The sequence below is a fragment of the Rhinolophus sinicus genome, linkage group LG14 (genome assembly GCF_036562045.2).
Source record: "Rhinolophus sinicus isolate RSC01 linkage group LG14, ASM3656204v1, whole genome shotgun sequence".
NCBI lineage: Eukaryota > Metazoa > Chordata > Mammalia > Chiroptera > Rhinolophidae > Rhinolophus > Rhinolophus sinicus.
This window is the reverse complement of record NC_133763.1, coordinates 51,106,780-51,128,331: the sequence shown is the minus strand read 5'-3', so window position 1 is coordinate 51,128,331 and position 21,552 is coordinate 51,106,780. Positions and strand designations below refer to the sequence as shown.

Below are 21,552 nucleotides of genomic sequence, written 5' to 3'. Positions count from 1 at the left end.
TACTGTAATTGGATTTAACATGGATCTAGTATCATGAAGAGTTTCTAATTGAAGACAGTTTTCAGTAATTTGTGAGATCCTAAGTAGAAGAGCATAAGGCAACCTCAAAAGTTCAATGCTTCAACTTGGGAGAGAATAGGAGCTGTATTCAGTTGCATGGGTTGTATCTGGCTCTGAAAAGCATTTTTCCCCTATTCAGTTGCAACACTTGGATGTGGTTTAAAATATGTTCAATAATGCGTCACTCACTTTTTTTTCTCTGATGAAGAAAACTATCATGTATTGTGAAATAATAAACTTTTGGCAGTCAAGGCATTTCTCTAACAGTCTGGTTTTCTTACAAAATCCCGCTACTTTGTTTTAAGATTAAAAATCATGGCATTAAAAAAAAAAATCATGGCATTTAGAACTAGAAGTCGTAAGTTCAGGTTAATAAAAGTAATTAAAATATTGTTCAGATAAGCCATTAGGGCAAACTTACTATCTGAAAAAATACATGTATTTTTAGTATTATATGTATAGTAAAGAAAGGATTTTTACTCCAGTCTGTTTTAATAACCTTGTGAAAGTCCCTTTCCCATTATTGGCCTCCATACTTAATTGTGGAAAAAGTAGTCTTCTATCATTTGCCTATTTTCTTCTCAAAGATTATGCTTACTAGCTGTTATTTTACTATATTTACAGTTTGTACTATTTTGTTCTATGCTGAATCAGAATCAGGAGAAATATTCCTCTGAATAAAACAGAAAGTGGACCGACCTTTTATTTATTGTTGGAATAATATCCTTTCTACAACCAAAGCTACAACTCCATCAATTTTGATCCCAAGATACCTTTTCCGGATTTTCTCATACCTCACAAAATAATTCTTTTTTAAATGACATTTTTTTCTAAATAAAAATATCTTCTTCTGTAACTTGAATTTTAAATGATAAACCAAATAGGAAGTTTCTGGGCATTTTTCCTCAGGTACTGCATACGAGTATATCCTGTGCAATGATTCATAGTGTAGATACCAAGGGTGACTGCTTTGAAGGTAAACATCTGTTAGTAAGTACAGGGCTGATATTGCCTTTTCATATTGTATACCATGATTATTTCTTTGTGATATTTAATTAGGGATTTTTTGGCCAATAGCTTGTTATGCTTTCTCCAAGCAAAACATTTGTTATTAACTTTGTAGCTAGGTGTACAAGCATCTCTGAAACAAAATGACTTTCACCATTTTTTTTAATGAGGTGTATAACTTGGATCTTTTTTATCTACACATTCACCTATTCATACTGGAAAACATTGTTTTGCATTTACTCTGGAAAAATACATTTTACTTGGCAGCAAGGTTATTATTGTATGTAGTTCAAAAATGATTTGAAGGCTTGGATGGCTTTTTGAATAACTGACAAAAATTTCTAACAGTCAAGGTGTAGTGGGCAAGGGACAAATGGATTGCTGGCCCAATAAAACCCAATTTTCAGATATTCATAGTTGTACTTCCTATTTACATTTTTATTTTTTTGTTGCTTGGATGAACTTACCACATTTAAAGGTACATAATAATTCACATTCTATATCTGCACCACTAGCTACCTTTACCACCTAACTTTGAACTGAAGTACTTGTTACCTTTTCCCCTACTTCTTATGCTTCAATGTACTTCTTTGAGTGGATGATTTTTCTCCTTTTGGTGAATTGGAAATGCAACACAACAAAATAGTAACAAATAAAAATTTAATTCTAACAAATGTAAACAATAATAAACAAATTATGTTATACTACTTCTGCTGAGGTTAAACTATACTGTGAACTCAGAGAAATGAATCAATGTAATCTTTGTAGTACACATATAATCTATAAAATGCAAAGATGCACAACCGCATAATGGGAATTCTGGTGAAATTCTAATTAAATTTATATTAAACAGTTTGTGAAAGACATCTGAGGAGATAGTATCTTATAGTGCTAAAATGGGAATGGGTGTAACGTGTTCCCAGAATCAGATGCCTTTGGTTTGCCTTCCACACCACTAACTAGCTGGATGTCCCCTGCTTAACTTCTGCTTTTGTTCCCTTATCTGGAACGTGGAAATAACACTGTAATAGTATTGACCTCACAATGTTGTGAGGATTACAACATATAAAACAGTTTAGACAGTGTCTCGCCCAAAGTGCTCAATGATTCCTATATTATTAGAAAATAATTTGTGCAGTTCTCATCTTATCACTTCCCCATTAAAACTCCATTACTACATCCCTATCTTTGACCAAAGGAAGTTATTGCACTCAATCAAAACACTTTCTTCATATATTGCCTCCTGGTTTTGGCTGTCGATGTCTCCTTTTCTAGACCGTAAGCGGCCAGATTCTCTTGTACTACCAGTTCTATAGCAGACATTCAAAAATTAGTTATTGAACTTTTTTCACCAGGGACAAAGGTCTTTAAAGAGGGAAAACTATAAGAAAGGATTACAAATCACCACGGGAAGTTTAAGCCTTAGAGCACCCTAAAGAGGGTTTACGAAACCAATCGTCTGGAGAGTGGCCAACCGGGCGAATCCACCACCAAAGGAAGCTTTTTAGTAAAATAGTTTTTCACTGACGTCACTCATCACTGACCTCTGACGCACAGGAGGTGGGATTAGGGAGACAGCTGACTTCTTCCTCGCCCTCCCTCCTCCACTGGACCCGCTGCCTGAGTGGCCAGCTCTGCCTCTGGTCGATTTGGCGTTTCCATTGGTCGGTTTCCCCAAGGAGGCTGGCCTTGGAGGATGACTCCGCCCCCCTGTGGGCGGGGTCTCTCCGCCTCAGGGTCTGGGGACGGTGGGGGTTGCTGCGGCCGCCATCTTGGATTCCGCGGTAGCAGTGGCGGCTGTAGGGCGCCGCGTCTGGGGAGTGGTTCTCCCCTCTTGCTCCCCCCCAGTTCGGTGACGGCGGCTCCTCCCACTCGGGGGAGGGGTGCCTCGGCGGTGGCACCTACGGCCATGGCGGCAACTACTGCTAACCCCGGTGAGGAGACGGAGGACTGGGGCGCCTCTAAAGGAGGAGGGGCTGAAAGGGTTGGCAGCTGAGGAGACCCAGGGCTGAGGGGCCGAAGTTGGGGCTGAGGGCGCTGGGACGCGCGGGGGCGACGAGGGGGCGGTGGGGGAGGGGAGTGACCTGGGGGAGGGGCCCAACCCTGGGGACCTGGGGAGACCGAGGTGGAGGGAGGGAGCCGGCGGTGGGAGTTGAGGGTTCGGTTCCCCGAGTTCTGCTGGAGTTGCTGCGCGCACGGGGCTGGCCGGCCTGCACTCCTCTGGCCGCGTCCTGCTGTGCCGTGTCCCGGTGTGCCGTGTGGTCCTCTTTCAACCCTCTGCCCACTGGAGCTGCGTGATGCCCAGTGACTGTGGGCAGAGGGTCTTGGTTTCCTTTAAAAGTAGTTTGGATTCATAAACACTGGACCACGTTGCTGTTTAGTTAAGGTGGCACTTCCACATGTTTAAACGTTTAGATTTTCGTGTCTGTTAAAAAAAAAGTTCAATACCGGTGTATTCTCACAGTTTTTCTAGGCTGTACCTCCACGTCCCCCCCACACCCCAGCCCCCCGGCTGTTCTTTGAAACTTGCGTTTATGTTTGAAGAGATGCCTCTAGGGTCTAGCTGCTGAAGGCAGAGGTTTGTGAAGTGGTTGAGGTTCGGGGCAGATCTTGCCAACAGCAAGCATGCATCCAGAATCCCAAGTTTAAATACTGTTAGGTGTGGATCGAGACAAGTTCAGTTCCATGCCATTTCTCAATGGTAATTTCTTCAAAAGAGGGAGCTTGGACGTTAAAAAACAAAAAACAAAAAAAAGACAACCAGTCGAGTCTAAGAGATGGAGTGGGGAGTAGTGCAGCAGGTTTGGACCGATAGGTCTTCAAATTCCTAGTCCTCTTTCCACTATATTGTAGTTATTTTTCCCTAGGAAGTATTTCATTTTAGGGGTCCTAGTTTGCCTTGCTGACTTTGGCCATTCTCCTGCAAAATGAAATCCCTTCCTAGAAATTCCTATCTTTGATAGACTTAAAAAAAAAAAAAAAAAAAAAAAAAAAAAGAAAGAAAGCAAGTAGAAGTGAATTTGTTGAAAATATTGCACTGGAAGGGATTCAATGCTGTTTCCATGCTGAAATTTAGATTTCTTTCATGGCTCTGAAAGTCAGTATTATTTTGCAATACCCAGATTTTGCTATTACACTTGAATCACTGAAATTTAGTTTTTCCCACCATGTATCTGGGAACAGAGCTATTTAAAGAAGGTCAATATCGTATTTTAAAATCTTTAAAAAAATTTTTTTAGAGGAAAAGGAGATAAAATTAATGGCTGAAATTCCAGTGCAGGAAGTGCTGAGTGATGGAGTCAAATTGGAAAGATGCTATTACCATATATTAATTTTTGCTCCAAAAGATACATTAGAGCTGATGGTCCCGTTAGGTCTTATTTTTGGGGAAACATGGTATTACGGCTTTGTAGTAAAATAACCTCTATCTGTTAACTAGGGAATAAATAAACAAGATTTTATACTGATAACACATTGCAAAATACTTATATAACCCTAGTCAAGTTGCAGAGCATTTCTCTTATTAAGAGGTGGCCCGGGTAAACAAGTTCAGTTCACGTCAGAAGCTTTTTTCCAGAGTGTGGGTGGGGTTGCTCTATTTTGTTTTGTTTTTTGAACAACAGGAACCAGAATGATAATCTCTTGACCACATTTTCATTAGCTGATCAATATCAGCTTTAATCTGTAAGCAGAAAATAGCAAGTATTTGTGCAGTATCCTTGCTAATGAAACAGTGGATTTTGTTTGTTGTCCTTTGGTGGCCTGCTTCTGCACTTTGTAGATTTCTTTTTTGTTTGTGAAAAATTCTTCCACGTTATTGATCCCATGTTCGACACATTATAATTAAATTAGAAGATGTATTTTCTTTCTTCAATTCTCCTTTTACTCTGTTATATCAAAAGAAAGATCATAGATGTACTGTGGACTTTTAGTACCCTGCTGCATTTTGGGAAATGAGGACACAGGATGGAAATGTACTGTGTTCAGTGAAAAGAAAGTAAATGGTTTTCAGGTTGGAAGTCTTTGTTGTGTGGTCAAACTTTCTTTTCTTAAAGCCTTGTTAAGGACTAGTTACATCACACCTATTTCTTTGAATTTTTCTACTTTGTTTTTGTTTTGTTTTGTTTTGTTTTTTGCTGGTGGTTAAGTTTCCCTACAGTTCATGTTCTATCTTTACATATATCTGCAAAGGATTTTTAAATAATTATTTGACTCCTCTCTAAGCTTCATTTATGTTAATCCACAGCATTAATAACAATACTTGATCATTTTAATTGTATTTAGAGTATAATTTAGAGACTATTGATGGCTCTTTATAATGTCTTGCTGGGGACCTGGTTCCTTTGTATTTTCACTGTCTTAACATGGTGCTGGATCAAAAGAAGAGTAAGATTATACTCTCTAAGAGTTATGCTGACATAATATAGTTCTAATGTGATGATGGCCTTTTTCTGCATGAATTGATAATTCTTCATATTCTATTAATTTTCACTAATTCTACCAACAGGAGTGGGTGGGTAGGTGGTCCATGAAGTCTTAGGCCATGTCTTTCTTGTCTATAGACTACTATCAGTTTTGAGGAGCTCTTTAAATTGCATGTGTGATTTGTAATGCATTGGCTAAGGGGCTGATAGGGAAGAGATTAGGTATTTGATTTACAATTCAGTATTCAAACCAGAGAGCCATGAATGAGTTTGTGCAAGTGTAGGTTCTTCCTCCCTTCATTCTGGTATTTTCATTAATAGAGACTCTTTTGTTAGTACCATTTATTGTGGATGGAGAATATGGTAGAAGGCAAGGGAAGGAACACTGTTTGGGTTTTTAAGGCTGACATTTAGGAAAATTTTTTTCCCCACATAATTTTCACCTATATAAATTATAGTTTTAAAACTATACCAAGAAATAGGAATTAAGTATAAAATTGTAAAATTAAGATGCTAACTGTTATATTCTATTGCAAAAACTGTTTAAAAAGTTTATATTTTACTAATTCAGCAACTGAAATACAATTAACATTTTTATAAAGACCCTGTATGCTATTAGATTTGTGGTACCAACCTGAATCTTTCCTATTTTCTTAGAAATTAAGAAGTAGATAACTTCTGCTTTCTTGGGAACTCTAGTTTTCTTGTTGTTTTGAAATAGTGGTCTCTCAGTTTAGTTGTTGTGTTCCAGCCCTACCCCTCTACTCCAACAATCCACTAACATGAGATTAATAGGCTGTTTTATGGTTGTTTTGTGAAAGTTTTTTGAGGTTCTCTGCTATGGATGAAGACCTTCTTCTAAGACAATAACCATAGAGATTTCCACAGTGCCAAATGGTGATTGATCTTCAAAAACTAAATTGCAACACTCAAGAAAACTAAACCTTTTTCTCTTGATTTTACTTAGGCCATGACAGCTTGGGGGTATTTAATTCCAAAACTAGTAAAATTTGAGTTAAGCTTCTTTTCTATATTTTTATCTATTTAAAAGACATCTCTAGTTGAATAATCTTTAACATACTACTTATATATGTGTCCACTGTTATTTCCTTCAAATCTGTTGCCCTTCCTAACTTTTCTGTATCTTTCATGACTATCCCAGTTTTTCCAGTTCCTCAGGCTAAGCAACTAGAAGTGTTTGGATTCTTTTACGTATTTACCTGGCTATCACATCTCTCTCTTTTTTTGGGGCATAAAAGTATATATTTTTAAACATATAAAGATATTAAAACATAAAACATTTTAAACCATATAAAACATATATTGAAAATCGATATATTTAAACATCGAAATGTTTAAAGTTATTTTAATCAAAATTATCCATGCATATATTCAAGGACTTAATTTTACATGATTTGTTATAAAAACAGCAGTCCTCTACTCCCTTCTCTCAGTTTCTTCTTCCCAGTGACAGCCATTTTTATATCTTTTAACCAAACTTTTTGTTTAAATAAAATATCCCAGAAATAAGAGTTTTCAAATTGAAAGGACCAGACTAGTGAATGAAAACACACCCGCGTCAAGGCACATTGTCATGAAATTTCAGCATCTGATACAAAGATTATCCTATAAGCTCCACAGGGAAAAATAAAGGTCAGTTCAAAGTATGGTTCCCTTCCTTTCAACTTTGCCTGGTGTTTTCCAGGAATCAGATGGGTCTTGCTTCTCAGTAGTCACACTAGAAAGTAGAAGACAATGAAGCAATGCCTTTAAAATTCTGAAGCAAAATAATTTCCAACTTAGAATTCCATACCTAGGCAAACTATCAATTAGTGAAGGAGAGGAAAGATATTTTCATACATCCAAGGTCTTCTTTACACTCTTTCTTGGGAATTTATTAGACCATGTGCTTCACTAGTAGGAGAGAGTAAACCAAGAAAGAAGAAACATGGAATACAGGGAAGGGGCAGTACAATAGGAGAAAAATAAAGCAACCATTTGGCATACATTGCTGTTAGTTTCTGTTTTCAGTATGGTTTCCTTACTTTCGACTTTGCCTGGTGTTCTCCAGACTAGAGGACCTCTGGTTAACACTCTCCAGAGAATAAAGCAGCCTTTGACAGGGCGGAGGAAGGGCAGTTTCTCTCCTGGAAGGAACCAGGGAGAGGATGTGGGAATCTGCCTGCCGCTTAAACAGATGTAGAATCAATCCTCTTTATTTATTTTAGCTTTCATTCACCCCCCCCCACCCCCCCCCCGCTCGCCCTCCCCCCACCTCCCACTGGAATCACCAGTTCATGAGACTTTGGGGGATTCCAGTATGTAAATTGAATTGGTTTTCTGCTTTTTTCCTTGCTGGCTTAGGATTCTGTTCTTGGGCCTACCAAGGCAGTTTACCCAGGTTCCAAAAATGTATTGCTCTTCCTCCCATTTTTTTCATCCATGTGGTTTTATATCTTGTATAAAATTGTTTTTCTCCTTTGTATAATTCTTTTATGGGTGGGTGGGAAGAAAGTAAAAGATGTATACATTTAGCTAACTATCCTTATTTCGGAAGTTGCGTAGTTGAAAAATTTAGAAGCTCCTTTACGTTTTCATCCTGCCATCATACTCATTTAGGCTTTTTTTATCACCTCATTTTGCTTAGTCTTATTTGTCTCCCTGCTTCTATTGCTTCAAACTTTAAATCTATCAGTTTAATCATTTAATTTACATTTTTTTCTTGTCACTCTGACTTATGGTGTATTTTGTCTTTCAGTTGTTTAATCAGATCTAAGATTTTATCTTGGCATTCAAAGCCTTCTCACAGTTGACATCTGTTTTTTTCTCCTGTATGTAGACTCTATGCTCTATATAGGTCGGTTTCCCTACGGCTCTTCACAGCTATTTTCATACCTCCCTTTGGTGGATTTGCTCATGTCCTTTTGTCTATGTGGAATGCCTCCTTCACTTTTTTTGAGGCCCAGCTTGACCTACCCTTTTGAAGCTTCCTGACTGGCTGGCCGGCTGCCTGCCTTGTTTCCTTTGGTTTTTCCTTCCAATTGATTACCTCCTCTGTGCTAGCTAGGGACTACGCCAGACCTTAGTTTCAAACATCTCAGTCATCTTTTCCTCCTCTAAAGTCTTCTAACTCTTAGATCCTATATAAATTGATTGATTAAAAGTATGAACTTTTTTATGGAAAATTTTTGCTTTTCTTAGGAAGAAAATATATTCACTATTTAAAATTTACAGGATGAGATAGAAAAAAATGAATAGCAATAGCACGTAAAAATATACTCAGTCTTACTAATAATAGAAAAGTGCACATTAAACCAACAGTGATAATTATTTTACACCGAGAAAATTAGTAAAAACTTGAAGGATTACGAAAACCCAGTGCTGGTGGAGGTATGGATAATTGGGTACTGTTGGTGAGGCTCCTGATTGGTGTAACCTCCTTGGAGGGTAATGGGCAAAGGTTGAAATGTGCTTCCTTAGATCCGGTCATTTTCAGAAATTTGTTAGTATAGAAACACAACTGGCTCCTGTGCATGAAGATACACAAGAACGTTCACTGAAACATTATGTTAGTGATAGTTTGAATTTCGTAAATATTTACATTTGTGTTATAAAGTACTGTATAACTATTTAAAAGAATGTGCTAACACTGTATTTATTGATATACCTTCTAAGAGATATTGTTACATGGAAAAAATAAAATGTTTGGAACAAGTATAATATGGTCCCTCACCTTTTTTTTATGTAAATAACACCAAACCCTATAATATATCATATTTACATTTTATGTAAGTAACCCCAAGCCCTATAATATATCATACATAGAAAAAGGTCTGAAGGGATTCATATCAGAATGTTAACAGCGGTTACCCATAGGGGGAAATTGGGATTGGGAGAATTTTACTTCTGATTGTTTGCTTCTGTATTATTTGAATATTTTTATAGACTGGCTCCATTTGATTTTCTGTATATCCATATCTATTTTAATATGTTACTTTTGAAATGACAACAATTAATAATGGCAAAAGCAGTTACCATTTTGGTGTTCGATATATTTTTATAAAGCCACTGTTTAAGGAATACTTAGTGTGTCAGGCACTATGCTAAGCAATTTCCACATGCAGTATCTAACTTAATCTTCCCAAAAGGTAGGGACTGTTAGACATTTTACAGATAAACTTAGAGAGATTGTGTCATTTGCCCAAGGTCATACAAGTGCTAAGTGGTATAACCCTAGAATTGGAATCCAGATTTATCTAACTTTAGAGTTTGAACTGTGTTTGCTCAGATTTTCAGTGTGTGCCCCACACACATAAATTTTCTTTAAAAAAAAAAAAATAAGGATCATGCATTTTCTGGTTTTAAAAATAATATGCACTTAATGTTATATAGATATACAGAAAAATGTAGACGTCTCTAAATGCCATCCCAGCGATAACCACTGTTAATAGTTTACTGTATAACATTTGCTCACTCCAGTCTAGCCATGATATCATCCATACTATTTCTAGAATTTAACAGGCTCATTCTCAGCTCCAGGCCTTTGCACTCTTTCTAGAATGCATTTCCTCCAAATACCTACATGGTTAATTCCCATACCTCCTTCTAATCTTTCCTTAAATGTTACCTTTTCAGTGAGGTCTTCCCTCACTATCTAAAATTGCTACCCTCCTATACATGAACCTTTATATGCTTCTGATTTAACTTCCTCTAGTATATTGTTCTCCACATTTATCACTATATATTATAATATTAAGTTGAACCATATGAAATTACCAATATTTAATCTTTTTTTTGCCTATAAAATGTTAGTTTCATATTGTCAACCCAGTTTATATTTTAATTATTTCTTTGTTTTTCTCTCTCCCACTAACATGTAAAATTCATAAGGGTTAAGATTTTTGTCTCTTCTGTTTAATCCTTTATCTCTAGGGCCTGCAACAGTACCTGGCATATAGTAGGCATGCAATAAATATCAAATGAATTCTTCCAGATTTTTGTTATGCACATGAACTTTAAAAAGAATTATATTATATATACTTTTCAGTAGCTTTTTTTCTCTTAATTGTATATGGTGGATAAATTTCCAATTCAATAGATAATAGATTAAAAAATACAATTTTTTTTATGTATTAAAATATTTTTTTATTGGGCCAAAATACACATAACAAAATTTGCCATTTTAACTATTTTTAAGTGTACAGTCATTGGTATTAGTATATGTACATTGTTGTGTACCATCCACCTCCAGAACTTTTTTCATCTTGCAAAACTGAAACTGTACCCATTAAACAATAACTCTCCGTTCTTCAACCCCCAGCAACCACCATTCTCCACTCTGTCTCTGAATTTGACTATATGTACCTTATATAAGTGGAATCATAGTATTTGTTTATTTGTGACTGGCTTATTTAACATATCATAATATCTTCTGGGTTGATTCATATGGTAGCATAACACAGAATTTCCTGTTTTTTTATAGGCCGTATATGCCGCACTTTTTTATCCATTCATCTCAATGGACACTTGGGTTGTTTACTACTATGTTTCCCTGAAAATAAGACCTAGCCGGACCATCAGCTTTAATGGTGTCTTTTGGAGCAAAAATTAATGTAAGATCCAGTATTATATTATACCCTATATTATATATTATATTGTATATGTACTGTACTAAGACCCAGTCTTATATTAATTTTTGCTCCAAAAGACGCATTAGAGCTTATGGTCTGGCTAGGTCTTATTTTTGGGGAAACACAGTACATCTTGACTATTGTGAGTAATATTGCTGTGAACATGGGGGTTGTACAATTATCTCTTTGAGACCCTGCTTTTAGTTCTTTTGAGTATATACCCATAAGTGGGATAGCTGGGTCAATAAGGTAGTTCTATTTCTAAATTTTTGAGCAATCTCCACACTGTTTTCCATAGTGGCTGCACCATTTTACACGCCCACCAGCAACGCACAAGAGGTCCAATTCCCCCACATCCTCACTAACACTTGATCTTTTCTTTATTTCTTTTTTAAATGGTGGCCATTCCTAATGGGTGTGAGGTGGTATCTCACTATAGTTTTGATTTGCATTTCTCTAATGATTAGTGATGTTGAGCATCTTTTCATTTACTTGTTGATTATTTGTATATCTCTTTGGAGAATTGTCTATCAGGTTGTTTGCCCATTTTATATTAATCAGATTGTGTTCTTTTTGTTGAGTTGCAGTTCTTTATACGTTTTTGGTTAGTAATCCCATATCAGGTAAGTGATTCACAAATACTTTCTCCCATTCCATGGGTTGCCTTTTTACTCTGTTGATATTGTTCTTTGATAAACAAAAGTTTCTAATTTTGGTGAAGCCCAAATTCACGAAATCAAAAGTATCTGCTTTTCACTTTTGTTGCTTGTGCTTTTGATATACCCAAGAAATTGCCAAATCCAATGTCATGAAGCTTTTCCCATATGTTTTCTTCTAAGTTTTATAGTTTTAGCTCCTACATTCAGGTCTTTGATCTATTTTGAGTTAATTTTTGTACATGACGTAAGGTAAGGAAGGCTACAGCTTTATGCTTTGCATATGGTTGTCCAATTTTCTCAGCACCATTTGTTGAAAAGACTTTCCTTTCCTGTTTAATAGTCTTGGCACCCTTGTTGAAAATCATTTGACCATATGTGTGAGTGTTTGTTTCTGGGCTCTCTATTCCATTGGTCTGTATGTCTGTCTTGATGCCAGTACCATACTATTTTGATTACTGTAGCTTTGTTACGCATCATCATTTTAATGGTGGTTTTGAGTACTCTCTTTGTCCAGTATTAAAGTCAGTGATAAATGCTTGGGCTTGTAATAAAAGACGTGCATAAAATGAATCAGAGAACTGATTCATTTTATCTAAGTTGTCAAATTTATGTGTGTACGTTATTCTTGTGTTTTGAGGTTAGGTGAAGTTTATTATATAATTTGGAGGTAGATTTTAGGACTAATAAATAAAACATTAAAAAACATATCCAAAGTGGTTCATGTTTTAGACAAGTTACCAATATGACGGATTATTGTTACCAACATTTAAAAAAACATTATCTATTCGACTTGTAATGCTTTATCGCTCCTATTTTTCTCAGTCGTATGTTTTCAATGACTTAGTTTGATGTTATTTCTCCTATTTCAGGAAAGATAGGTACATTTAGAAGTAGCTTTTCTGTAAATCTGGGAGACTGTTGAATGACTAAAATATGTTATATTTACTGTTTTTCTGTAATTTCTGTCAACTTCAATTTGACAATTTGATTCTGTAAAATCAATTTCTGTGACTTTCATAGAAGGTACTTGAATTTAGTGCACTAAGAGTACCTCTTAACTATGCTACCCTTAACATCACTCTAAGTTCCTTTTCCATTTAAAAGGAGCTACTAATATTAGTAAATCAAATCCAGAGTGTATTAAGAGAGTTATACATCATTACTGTATTCATTTCCCAGGCCTGCTGTGACAAATTACCACAAACTGGAGGGCTTAAAACAACAGAAATTGATTCTCTCACAGTTCTGGAGGCTCACAATCCGAAATGAAGATATTGGCAGGTTTGGTTCCTTCTGGAGGCTCTGAGGGAGAAACCTACCTTCTTTTCTAGCTGGTAGACACATCACTCCAGTCTCTGTGTCTCTGTATCCAAATGTTCCTTTTCTTGCTCTAGTAAAGACAGCAATCATTGCATTTAGAGTCCACCCTAATCCAGTGTGACCTCAATCTTAATTATATCTTTAGCGACCCTAATTCTAAATAAGGTCACATTCTGAGGTTCTATCTGGACATGCATTTTTACACTATTCAACCCACTACAATTATCGAGTTTTTGTGTAAACATTTTTCTGGGATTAAATACCCACAAGTGCAGTGCTGGGTCATATGTCAGTTTCATGTTTAAAGAAATTCCCAACTATTTTCCGGAACGGTGATGCTATATTACATTCTTACCAGAAATGTGTAAGTGATCTACTTTTTCTGTATCATTCCCAACGTTTGGTATTGTTATTATTTTTTTATTTTAAGCATTCTGATAGGTGTGTAGTGCAGCTCATTGTGGTTTTAATTTGCATTTCCTTCATGGCTAATGATGTTGAACATCTTTTCATGTGCTTATTTATCATTTGTGTATCTTCTTTGGTGAAATGTCTCTTTTTGTCTTTTGCCCATGTTCTTAATTGTACCATTTGCTTTCTTACTGTTGAGTTTTGAGAGTTCTTTTTATATTCTAGATACAAATGCTTTGTCCTTTGTTGCAGTGTGTTCTTCCGCTCTAACTTGTCTTTTCATCCTCTGACAGTTTTTCATAGAGCAAAAGTTTTTAATTTCAATGAAATCCAATTTATCAGTTTTTCTTTCCTTTCATGTATCATGCTCTTGGTGCTAAGTCTAAGAACTCTTTGCCTTGCTCTAGATCCTGAAAAATTTTTCCTGTTTTTTTCCCCAAAAGTTACATAGTTTTACATTTTACATTTAATTCAGTGATTCATTTTGATTATTTTTATATAAGGGGTGAAGCTTACGTTGAGTTCCTTTTTTTGCCTACAGATGTCCCATTGCTTTAGTACCTTTTGTTGAAAAAGGCTATTTTTCCTCCCTCCAGTGAACTGCATTTGCACTTTTGTCAAAAATCATTCGGGCATATTTCTGTGGCTCTATTTCTGAGTTCCAATGTTCTCTGCATCTGTCCCTTTGCTAAGACAGCAGGATTGTAGCTACACAGTCTTGAAATTGGGTGGACTGATTCCTCTCACTTTTTCTTTGTCAAAGTTGTTTTAGCTATTATAGTTCTTTTACCTTTCCATATAAATTTTAGAATAACCTTGTTTATATCTACAAAAACAGGTTGGTAGAATTTTGGTAAGAATTGCATTAAACCTGTATATCTATTTGAAGAGAATTAGCATCTTTACTATGCTAAGTAAACATAAACATACTATGTCTCTCCATTTATTTTGATTTTTGATTTTTTTCTTCAGTGTTGTGTAGTTTTCATCATACAATTAATTCCTGTGCGTGTTAGATTTATACCTAAATATTTTTTTAAATGATTATAAATGGCTTTGTATTTTAATCTTGGAGTCCTTGTATTAATTGCTAGTATATAGAAACAGTTGATTTTTTAAAAATTAAAGTTTATTGGGGTGACAATTGTTAGTAAAGTTGCATAGATTTCAGGTGTGCAATTCTGTAATACGTCATCTGAAACAATTGATTTTTAAAAATATTTTGTATGCTGAAATTATGCTGAATTTATTCTAGGAGGTTGTTTTGATAGATGCTTTAGGTTTTTCTATGAAGACGCTCGTGCCATCTGAAAATGGGGACAGTTTTATCTCTTTCCTTTTGAGCTGTATATATGCCTTTTATTTCCTTTTCTTGCATCTTTGCACTGGCTAGAACTTCGCACGCTCTGTTTAAGTAACGAGAGTGAGTATTCTTGCCTAGTTTCCAATCTTACAGAGAAAGCATTGTCTTTCACTATTAAATATAATATTAGCTGTAGGTTTTTGTTTATTTTTTGGTAGATTTCTTTTATCAACTTGAGGACATTTCCCTCTGTTCCTGTTTTTCTGAGTTTTTAATCACGAATGGGTGTTGAATTTTGTTAAAATGCTTTTTGTGCATAGGTTGATCTGATTGTAATTTTATTACTTTAACCTGTTAGTATGGTGAATTATGTTCATTGATTTTTAAATACCGAACCAGTTTGCGTCCCTAGAATAAATCACACTTGGTTATATGTATAATTCTTTTGCGTATTTCTAAGTTCTATTTGCTAATGTTTTGTTGAGGCTTTTTGTATCTGTTTTCTTGGGGAATGTTGATGTGTAGTTTTTTGTTTGTTTTGTTTTTGTACTGTCTTTGGTTTTGGTATCAGTGTCATACTAGCTTCATAAGATGAATTGGTAGGTGTCCCATTCCTCAGCTAGTTTCTGGAGAAGATTGCGTAGAATTGGTGTTAATTCTTATTTAGTAGAATTCTCAAGTGAAATTATCTGGACCTGGAGCTTTCTTTTTTTGAGTTTTAAAATTGTGAATTCAATTTCTTAATAGTTATGGGGCCATTCAAGTCATTGGATTTTTTGTATTGGGTCAGTTGTAGTTTGTGTTTTTTCAAGGAATTGATTCATTCTAATTTACCAAATTTCTGTGTCTAAGTTATTCTTAGCATTGCCAACTATCCCTTTGATTTCTTCAGGGTCTGTAGTGATACCCGTTTTCATTCCTGATGTTGGTAGTTTATGGCTTCTCTTTTTTGTTTTCTTGCTAGAAGTTTGTCAACTTTATTGATCTATTTAAAGAACTAGCTCTTTTTAAAAATTTCTTTATTGTTTTTCTGTTTTTAAATTCATTGATTTATGTTCTTTATTATTTCCTTCCTTTTGCTTGCTTTGGGTTATTTTGTTCTTTGTCTAGATTCTTGCGGTGGAAGCTTAGATGATTGATTTGACTTTTCCTCTTTTCCAAAGTAAGCATTTTAGTGCTATAAAATGTCCTCTGAGTACAGCTTTTGCAGTGTCCCACAAATTTTGCTAACTTGTATTTTCTTTTATATTGTAGTTCAGTGCATTTTTATTTCCTCTCAGCCTTCCTCTTAGATTCATTGATTATTTAGAAATATGTTGTTTAGTGTCCAAGTATATGGAGATTTTCCTTTTGTCTTTCTGTTAATTGAAGTCTAGTTTGATTCCATTGTTACTGGAGAATACAATCGATGATTTCAGTTCTAATTTAAAAGAGGTTTGTTTAATGGCTCAGGATATGGTCTATCTTGGTATATGTTTTGGGGACACTTGAAAAGAATGTGTATCTGGGGTTGACTGGAGTGTTTCTGTAAATGTTAATTAGACTCTGTTGGTTAGTGGTGGTGTTGAAATCTATATCTTTGTTGCTTTTCTTTCTCATTGGTCTGACAACTTTTGAGAGAGGGTGTTGAAGTCTCCAACTATAATTATTTTCTTCTTTCTGTTCTGTCAGCTTTTGTGTAACATATTTGGCAGCTCTTTTGTTTGTTGCATATACAGCAGGTGTCTTTTTCTTTTTTGAGAATTTTTAGAAGAGTTTATTTGAGCCAAACTGGCAACATATGTCAGGGAGCAAGATCTCAAATGCTCCCTCCAGGCGTCTTCTTGGTGGATTGAATCTTTATTACATAATGTCCTGCTCTGTTTCTGGTAATTTTATTTGCTCTGGAGTTTACTTTATCTGGTTATTATTAATATAGCCACTCTTGCTTTCCTTTGATTAATTTTATATGATTTTCCATTCTCGTTCATTTTGCCTCTGCTTTTTTATTTGAAGAGAGTTTCTTGTAGACATCATATAGTTGGGTCATGTTTTCTAATTTTCTCTGCCTGTCAATTGTAGATTGGCATTTAGACCAGTTACATTTAATAAAATTATTTAGGCCATTAACATTTAATAAAATTATTGGTATGTTAGGGCTGCCATTTTGTTTGTTTTCTGTTTGTTTTGGTTTTTGTTTCTCTGTTTTCTTTTTCCTGCCTTCCTGTAGATTATGTCAGCATTTTTTAGAATTCCGTTTTGATTTACCTATAATGTTTGTTGATGTATCTCCTGGTACAGCTTTTTTTGTAATTGCTGTAGTGGGCATTACGTTATATACACATAACTTGTCATAGTCTTTTGGTGTTTTCATTTTACCAGTTTTAAAGTGTTGAAATCTTACCTCCCTTTACATTCCTTTACTCTCCCTCTTTATAATTTAATTGTTTTAAGTATTTTCTCTATATACATTTAGAAACATATTAGCATTGTAAATTTTGCTTCAACTATCAAACATAATTTAGAAACTCAAAAGGAGAAGGAAAGCCTATTGATTTTATCCATGTTTTTGCATACTATGTTCTTTGCTCTTTCTTGATGTTCCAAAATTCCTTGTATAATTTTCTTTCTGTTTAGAGAACTTTGTTTAGCCATTCTTTTACGGTAGGTCTGATGACAAATTCTCCTTGGTTTTCCATCATCAGAGAATGTGTTGATTTCCCCTTCATTCCTGAATGATGTTTTCACTGGATATAGGATTCTGGGTTGGCAATTCTTTCAGAACTTAAAAAAATATCATTCCACTTTCTTTTGGCCTCCATGGTTTTTGATGAAAAATCTGTTGTCATTTGGATTGTTTTTCCTCTATAAGTAAGGTATTGTTTTTCTCTACTTAAAGTTTTCTTTATCTTTAGTTTTTAGAAATTTAATTATAATGTGTATAGTAATGGATTTCTTTAGGTTTATCCTTTTAGGGTTTACTCAACTTCTTGAATGTGTAGGTTATATCTCTTGCCAGATTTAGGAAGTTTCAGATGTTATTTTTCAGCCCTCTTTCTCCTCTCTTTCCAGGACTCTAATGACACAAATATTAGACCTTTTGTTATAGTTACACAGGTACCTGAGATTCTGTTAGTTTTTTCCCCTGTTCATTTTCTTTCCTAGTCTATTTTCTCTCTGTTCAGATTGGGTAATTTCTAATGTTCTGTCTTTCATTTCACTGATTGTTTCCTTTGTTCCCTCAATTCTCCTGTTGAGCCCATCCGTTTAACTTTTTATTTCAGTTCTAAAATTTCTATTTGATTTTTCTTTATATCTCCTATTTCTTTGTTGAGGCTTCTTATTTTTCATTTGTTTCAACTGTGTTAGTAAGTGCTTGTTGAAGCATTTTTCTCATGCTGCTTTAAAATGTTTTGTCAAGTAATTCTAAAATCTGTGTTACATCATTGTTGGCATACCTTGGTTGTTATTTTTTATTCAATTTCAGATCTTCTTGGTTCTTGGTATGATAATTGATTTTAAAAAAAATTGAAGCCTGGACATTTTTGTATTAATGTTACGTGGTACTGGATCTTTTTGAAACCTGTTTCAGCTGGCTTTCCTTGGCACCACTTTGGGGGTGGGAGGAGTGCGCCTTGTTGTGGCTAGGTGGGGGTAGAATTCCAGGTTCCCCACTCAGCCTGTGTTGACACCTGAGGTGAAGGCTCTTGTTACTGCTGGATGGGGATGGGAGTTACATCTTCCCACATGGTTTCCACTGACACTGTGTGGGACAGGTCCTCACTTCTGACCAGTGGAGATGGAAGTTCCAAGACCCTACTTGGCCTGTGACACCATCCCAGAAGAGGTTCTTGGGTACCTTGTTACAACCTTGCAAGGACGGATGGTTTGCCTCCCCACTCAACCTTTGCCAGTAGAGTGCAAATGAGGTCACAGTTTTCCTGTGGTGTTTGGCTGGGGTAGAGTAGTTGTCTAAGAATTTTCTGTCTTGGTCAGCTTTCGCCTTTCCTGGTCCTATGGCTAGACAGAGCAGGCTTTTGGTGGGTTTGTTTTTGTCTGTATCCCTTCGTGTTACCAGCTTGCCAACTTTTTCAGCCCCATGTTTGGGATATAGGAGGCAAAAAAGAAAACTGAGAGAAACTCGTCACATGTCATTCCTCAGGTCCTGTGGTCCCAGCTGGTCTGCCTCCCTCCACCTTTCAGAGTATTCTTATTTTGTTTTCTATATAATGTCCGAGGTTTTCGGTTGTACTTAGCAGGAGGAATAGGGAAAAGTACATCTATTCCATTGTCCCAGGAGCACAAATAAGTATGTGACATTTAATAAAAAAATTTTTGTAAAGTAAATTAATGGTGAATGGAGGACTTTCCTATTTGATAATTAAAAGGTATGGTGAAGCTGTTGTAATCAAGTGTTCAGTATTGACATAGGAGCAGAAAAATATGCTAATACAGAATAAAAGTGTAGAAAGAGATAATTATCTATAGACAAAGTATAATAAAGGAGTCATCTCAGATAAATGAGGAAAGGATGGACTTTTCAACCAATGATCCTAGAATAATTAGCTCTCCATTTGGAAGAAAATGATGAGAGTCCTACTGTTATGCCAGGCAGGGCATAAGGTAATAAATTCCAGATCAATTAAAAATCTATGAGAAACAGAAGTATAAGACAATATAGAAATAATTTGAAGTTTGGGAGCTTTCCTAAGCAAGACAGAAATCTAGGAATTATTTAGGAAAACATTGATAAATTTAACAGCATAAAATGCAAAATGTATCACTAAAGGCAAATATAAGTGATGAGAAAATCTTTGTAGTGCATAATAGACAAAGGACTTAATATCCCTTGTATACTGATCCTACAAATTCATTTTAAAAAGTCCATGTTCAGCATAAAAATATTAAAGATATGAAGTCAACTCATTGACTTCTGTTGACTAATAAATATAAAAAGAAACAATGCAAATTAAAACAAGTAATATAACATTTTTACCTGCTAATTTGGTAAAATTAAAACATATACTATCCAGTGATGGTGAGGGGAAGAGGTGCTCACATCCTGTTAGTGGGTGCATAAATTGTAGCCGCCTTTTTGGAATGTAATTTAGCAATATCCATCAAAATATTAAATGCTTATATACTTGGACACAGTGAATTCCATCTCCAGGAATCTATCCTAAATAGCAAAAGAGAATTTAAAGTTGTATACATAAATGTTCTTGGCGCATTATTTACAATAGTTAAAAAGTAAAAAAATTTATAATAGTAAAATGGTAAATAAAAATAACATAAATGTCAGTCAGGAAATGGTTGAATAACGTATTATTAGGTTGGTACAAAAGTAATTGTGGTTTAAAAGGTTAAAAATTGCAAAAACCGCAATTACTTTCACACCAACGGTATACAATTGAAGTCATAAAAAGGAATGAAGTATACATGTCTGTAATTGTGTGTATGTATAGGTATCCATGATGTATAGTTAAATGACAAAAGCATGTTGCAGTCAGGATTCCATTTTTATTAAGAAAAAATGTGACTGTTTTTGATAAGAGAGATGATAGGTACGCATAATCTGAAGGAAAAAATAGGAGATAAGATGAGCTCACCTGTTAACAATGGTTACTTCTGGGGGATGAGATAGAATTGGAAAGGGGGTAAAGGGGGCCGGAAAAGGAGCCATAACGAAGAACTTACAGTTTAGCTCTGTATACTTTTTTTTGAGTGTTGGAATTTAGGTGATTTTTGTTTTTGGGTTTCCTGTATTTTCTTAATATAATAAATCAGTGCAGCTAAGTTATATATATTTGCTGCATGAGTGAAATGTATAAACCAATTTTTGTGTGTATTTTAGGTTAACATTATGTCACCATTACAAGGTTTTAAAAGTGAAAGCTGCAGAGTATAGTATTCCTTCTTCCAAACTCTTATGAAGTGGGGGAACTGAAGTGGGGGGAAATCTTTTACCAGTGTAAGAATTCTAGAAGAGCAATCTGGATATGAGTGTTTGTGTTTTCTAGCAAACTACTGAGATTTTTATCCGTAACTTGAGCCCTTCTAGCCAACTTGTTGATGATGATAAGCAAGGACCATCTTTTGAAAATATGTATTTCCATTTTTCTCTGACAGAAATGACGTCAGATGTACCATCACTGGGTCCAGCCATTGCCTCTGGAAACCCTGGGCCTGGGATTCAAGGTGGAGGAGCCATTGTCCAGAGGCCTATTAAGCGGCGACCAGGGTGAGTTTGGCTGTATTGTGTCGTGAATGTCTCTCCCATAAGCCAGCCTGATTTACTTAGTTACTGAACCCTCTTGGCTATTCCTAACCCTCTCACTTCCACTGGTTATTTACTGCACTGCTTTCAGATAACTCTCTTTAGTCCCTTTATTTATAATTAATTCTTTATTTAGAATTAATCTTTTTATCTAAGTTTCTTATAATCATTTTTTTTTTAAACCAAAAATCTCTGCAAGGTAAAGGACTGTGGTTAGGCCCAAAGATTTCACTGTTGCTGAGAAAACTTGGCTACCTTCATTAAGCTTTGTGTTTTCATTCTCAATCTTTTTGGGTAGGCTTTTTAACTTTTCTGAATTTAGAGAATGCTAAACTGGAGAATATTTCTCCTCTAAGTTATTGACACGTTGCTTGATTTGGAATGCAGAGTCCATTCAGTTCCAAAAGTATTTATGAAATGCGTAATTAGTGTGAGGTATTGTGCTGGTTGCTAGTGGGAGACAAAGCTAAATAAGATACAG

The 21,552-nt window shown here is 35.4% G+C and overlaps 1 protein-coding gene across 3 annotated transcripts in view; it reads left to right on the top strand.

Annotated features, from left to right (window-relative positions):
* The first annotated feature begins 2,814 nt into the window (after positions 1 to 2,814).
* ARNT (aryl hydrocarbon receptor nuclear translocator) overlaps positions 2,815 to 21,552 on the top strand; it is a 53,989-nt gene continuing 35,251 nt past the window's right edge. For 2 of the 3 annotated variants that reach the window (XM_019740003.2, XM_019740001.2), the window contains exons 1-2: positions 2,816 to 3,002; positions 20,924 to 21,035. In XM_019740003.2, the coding sequence (XP_019595562.1) occupies positions 2,978 to 3,002; positions 20,924 to 21,035 (137 nt within the window). In that variant the 5' untranslated portion in view covers positions 2,816 to 2,977. Of the gene's footprint in view, positions 3,003 to 20,923; positions 21,036 to 21,552 lie in introns of all 3 variants that reach the window. The other variant, XM_019740002.2, reaches the window with a different exon arrangement.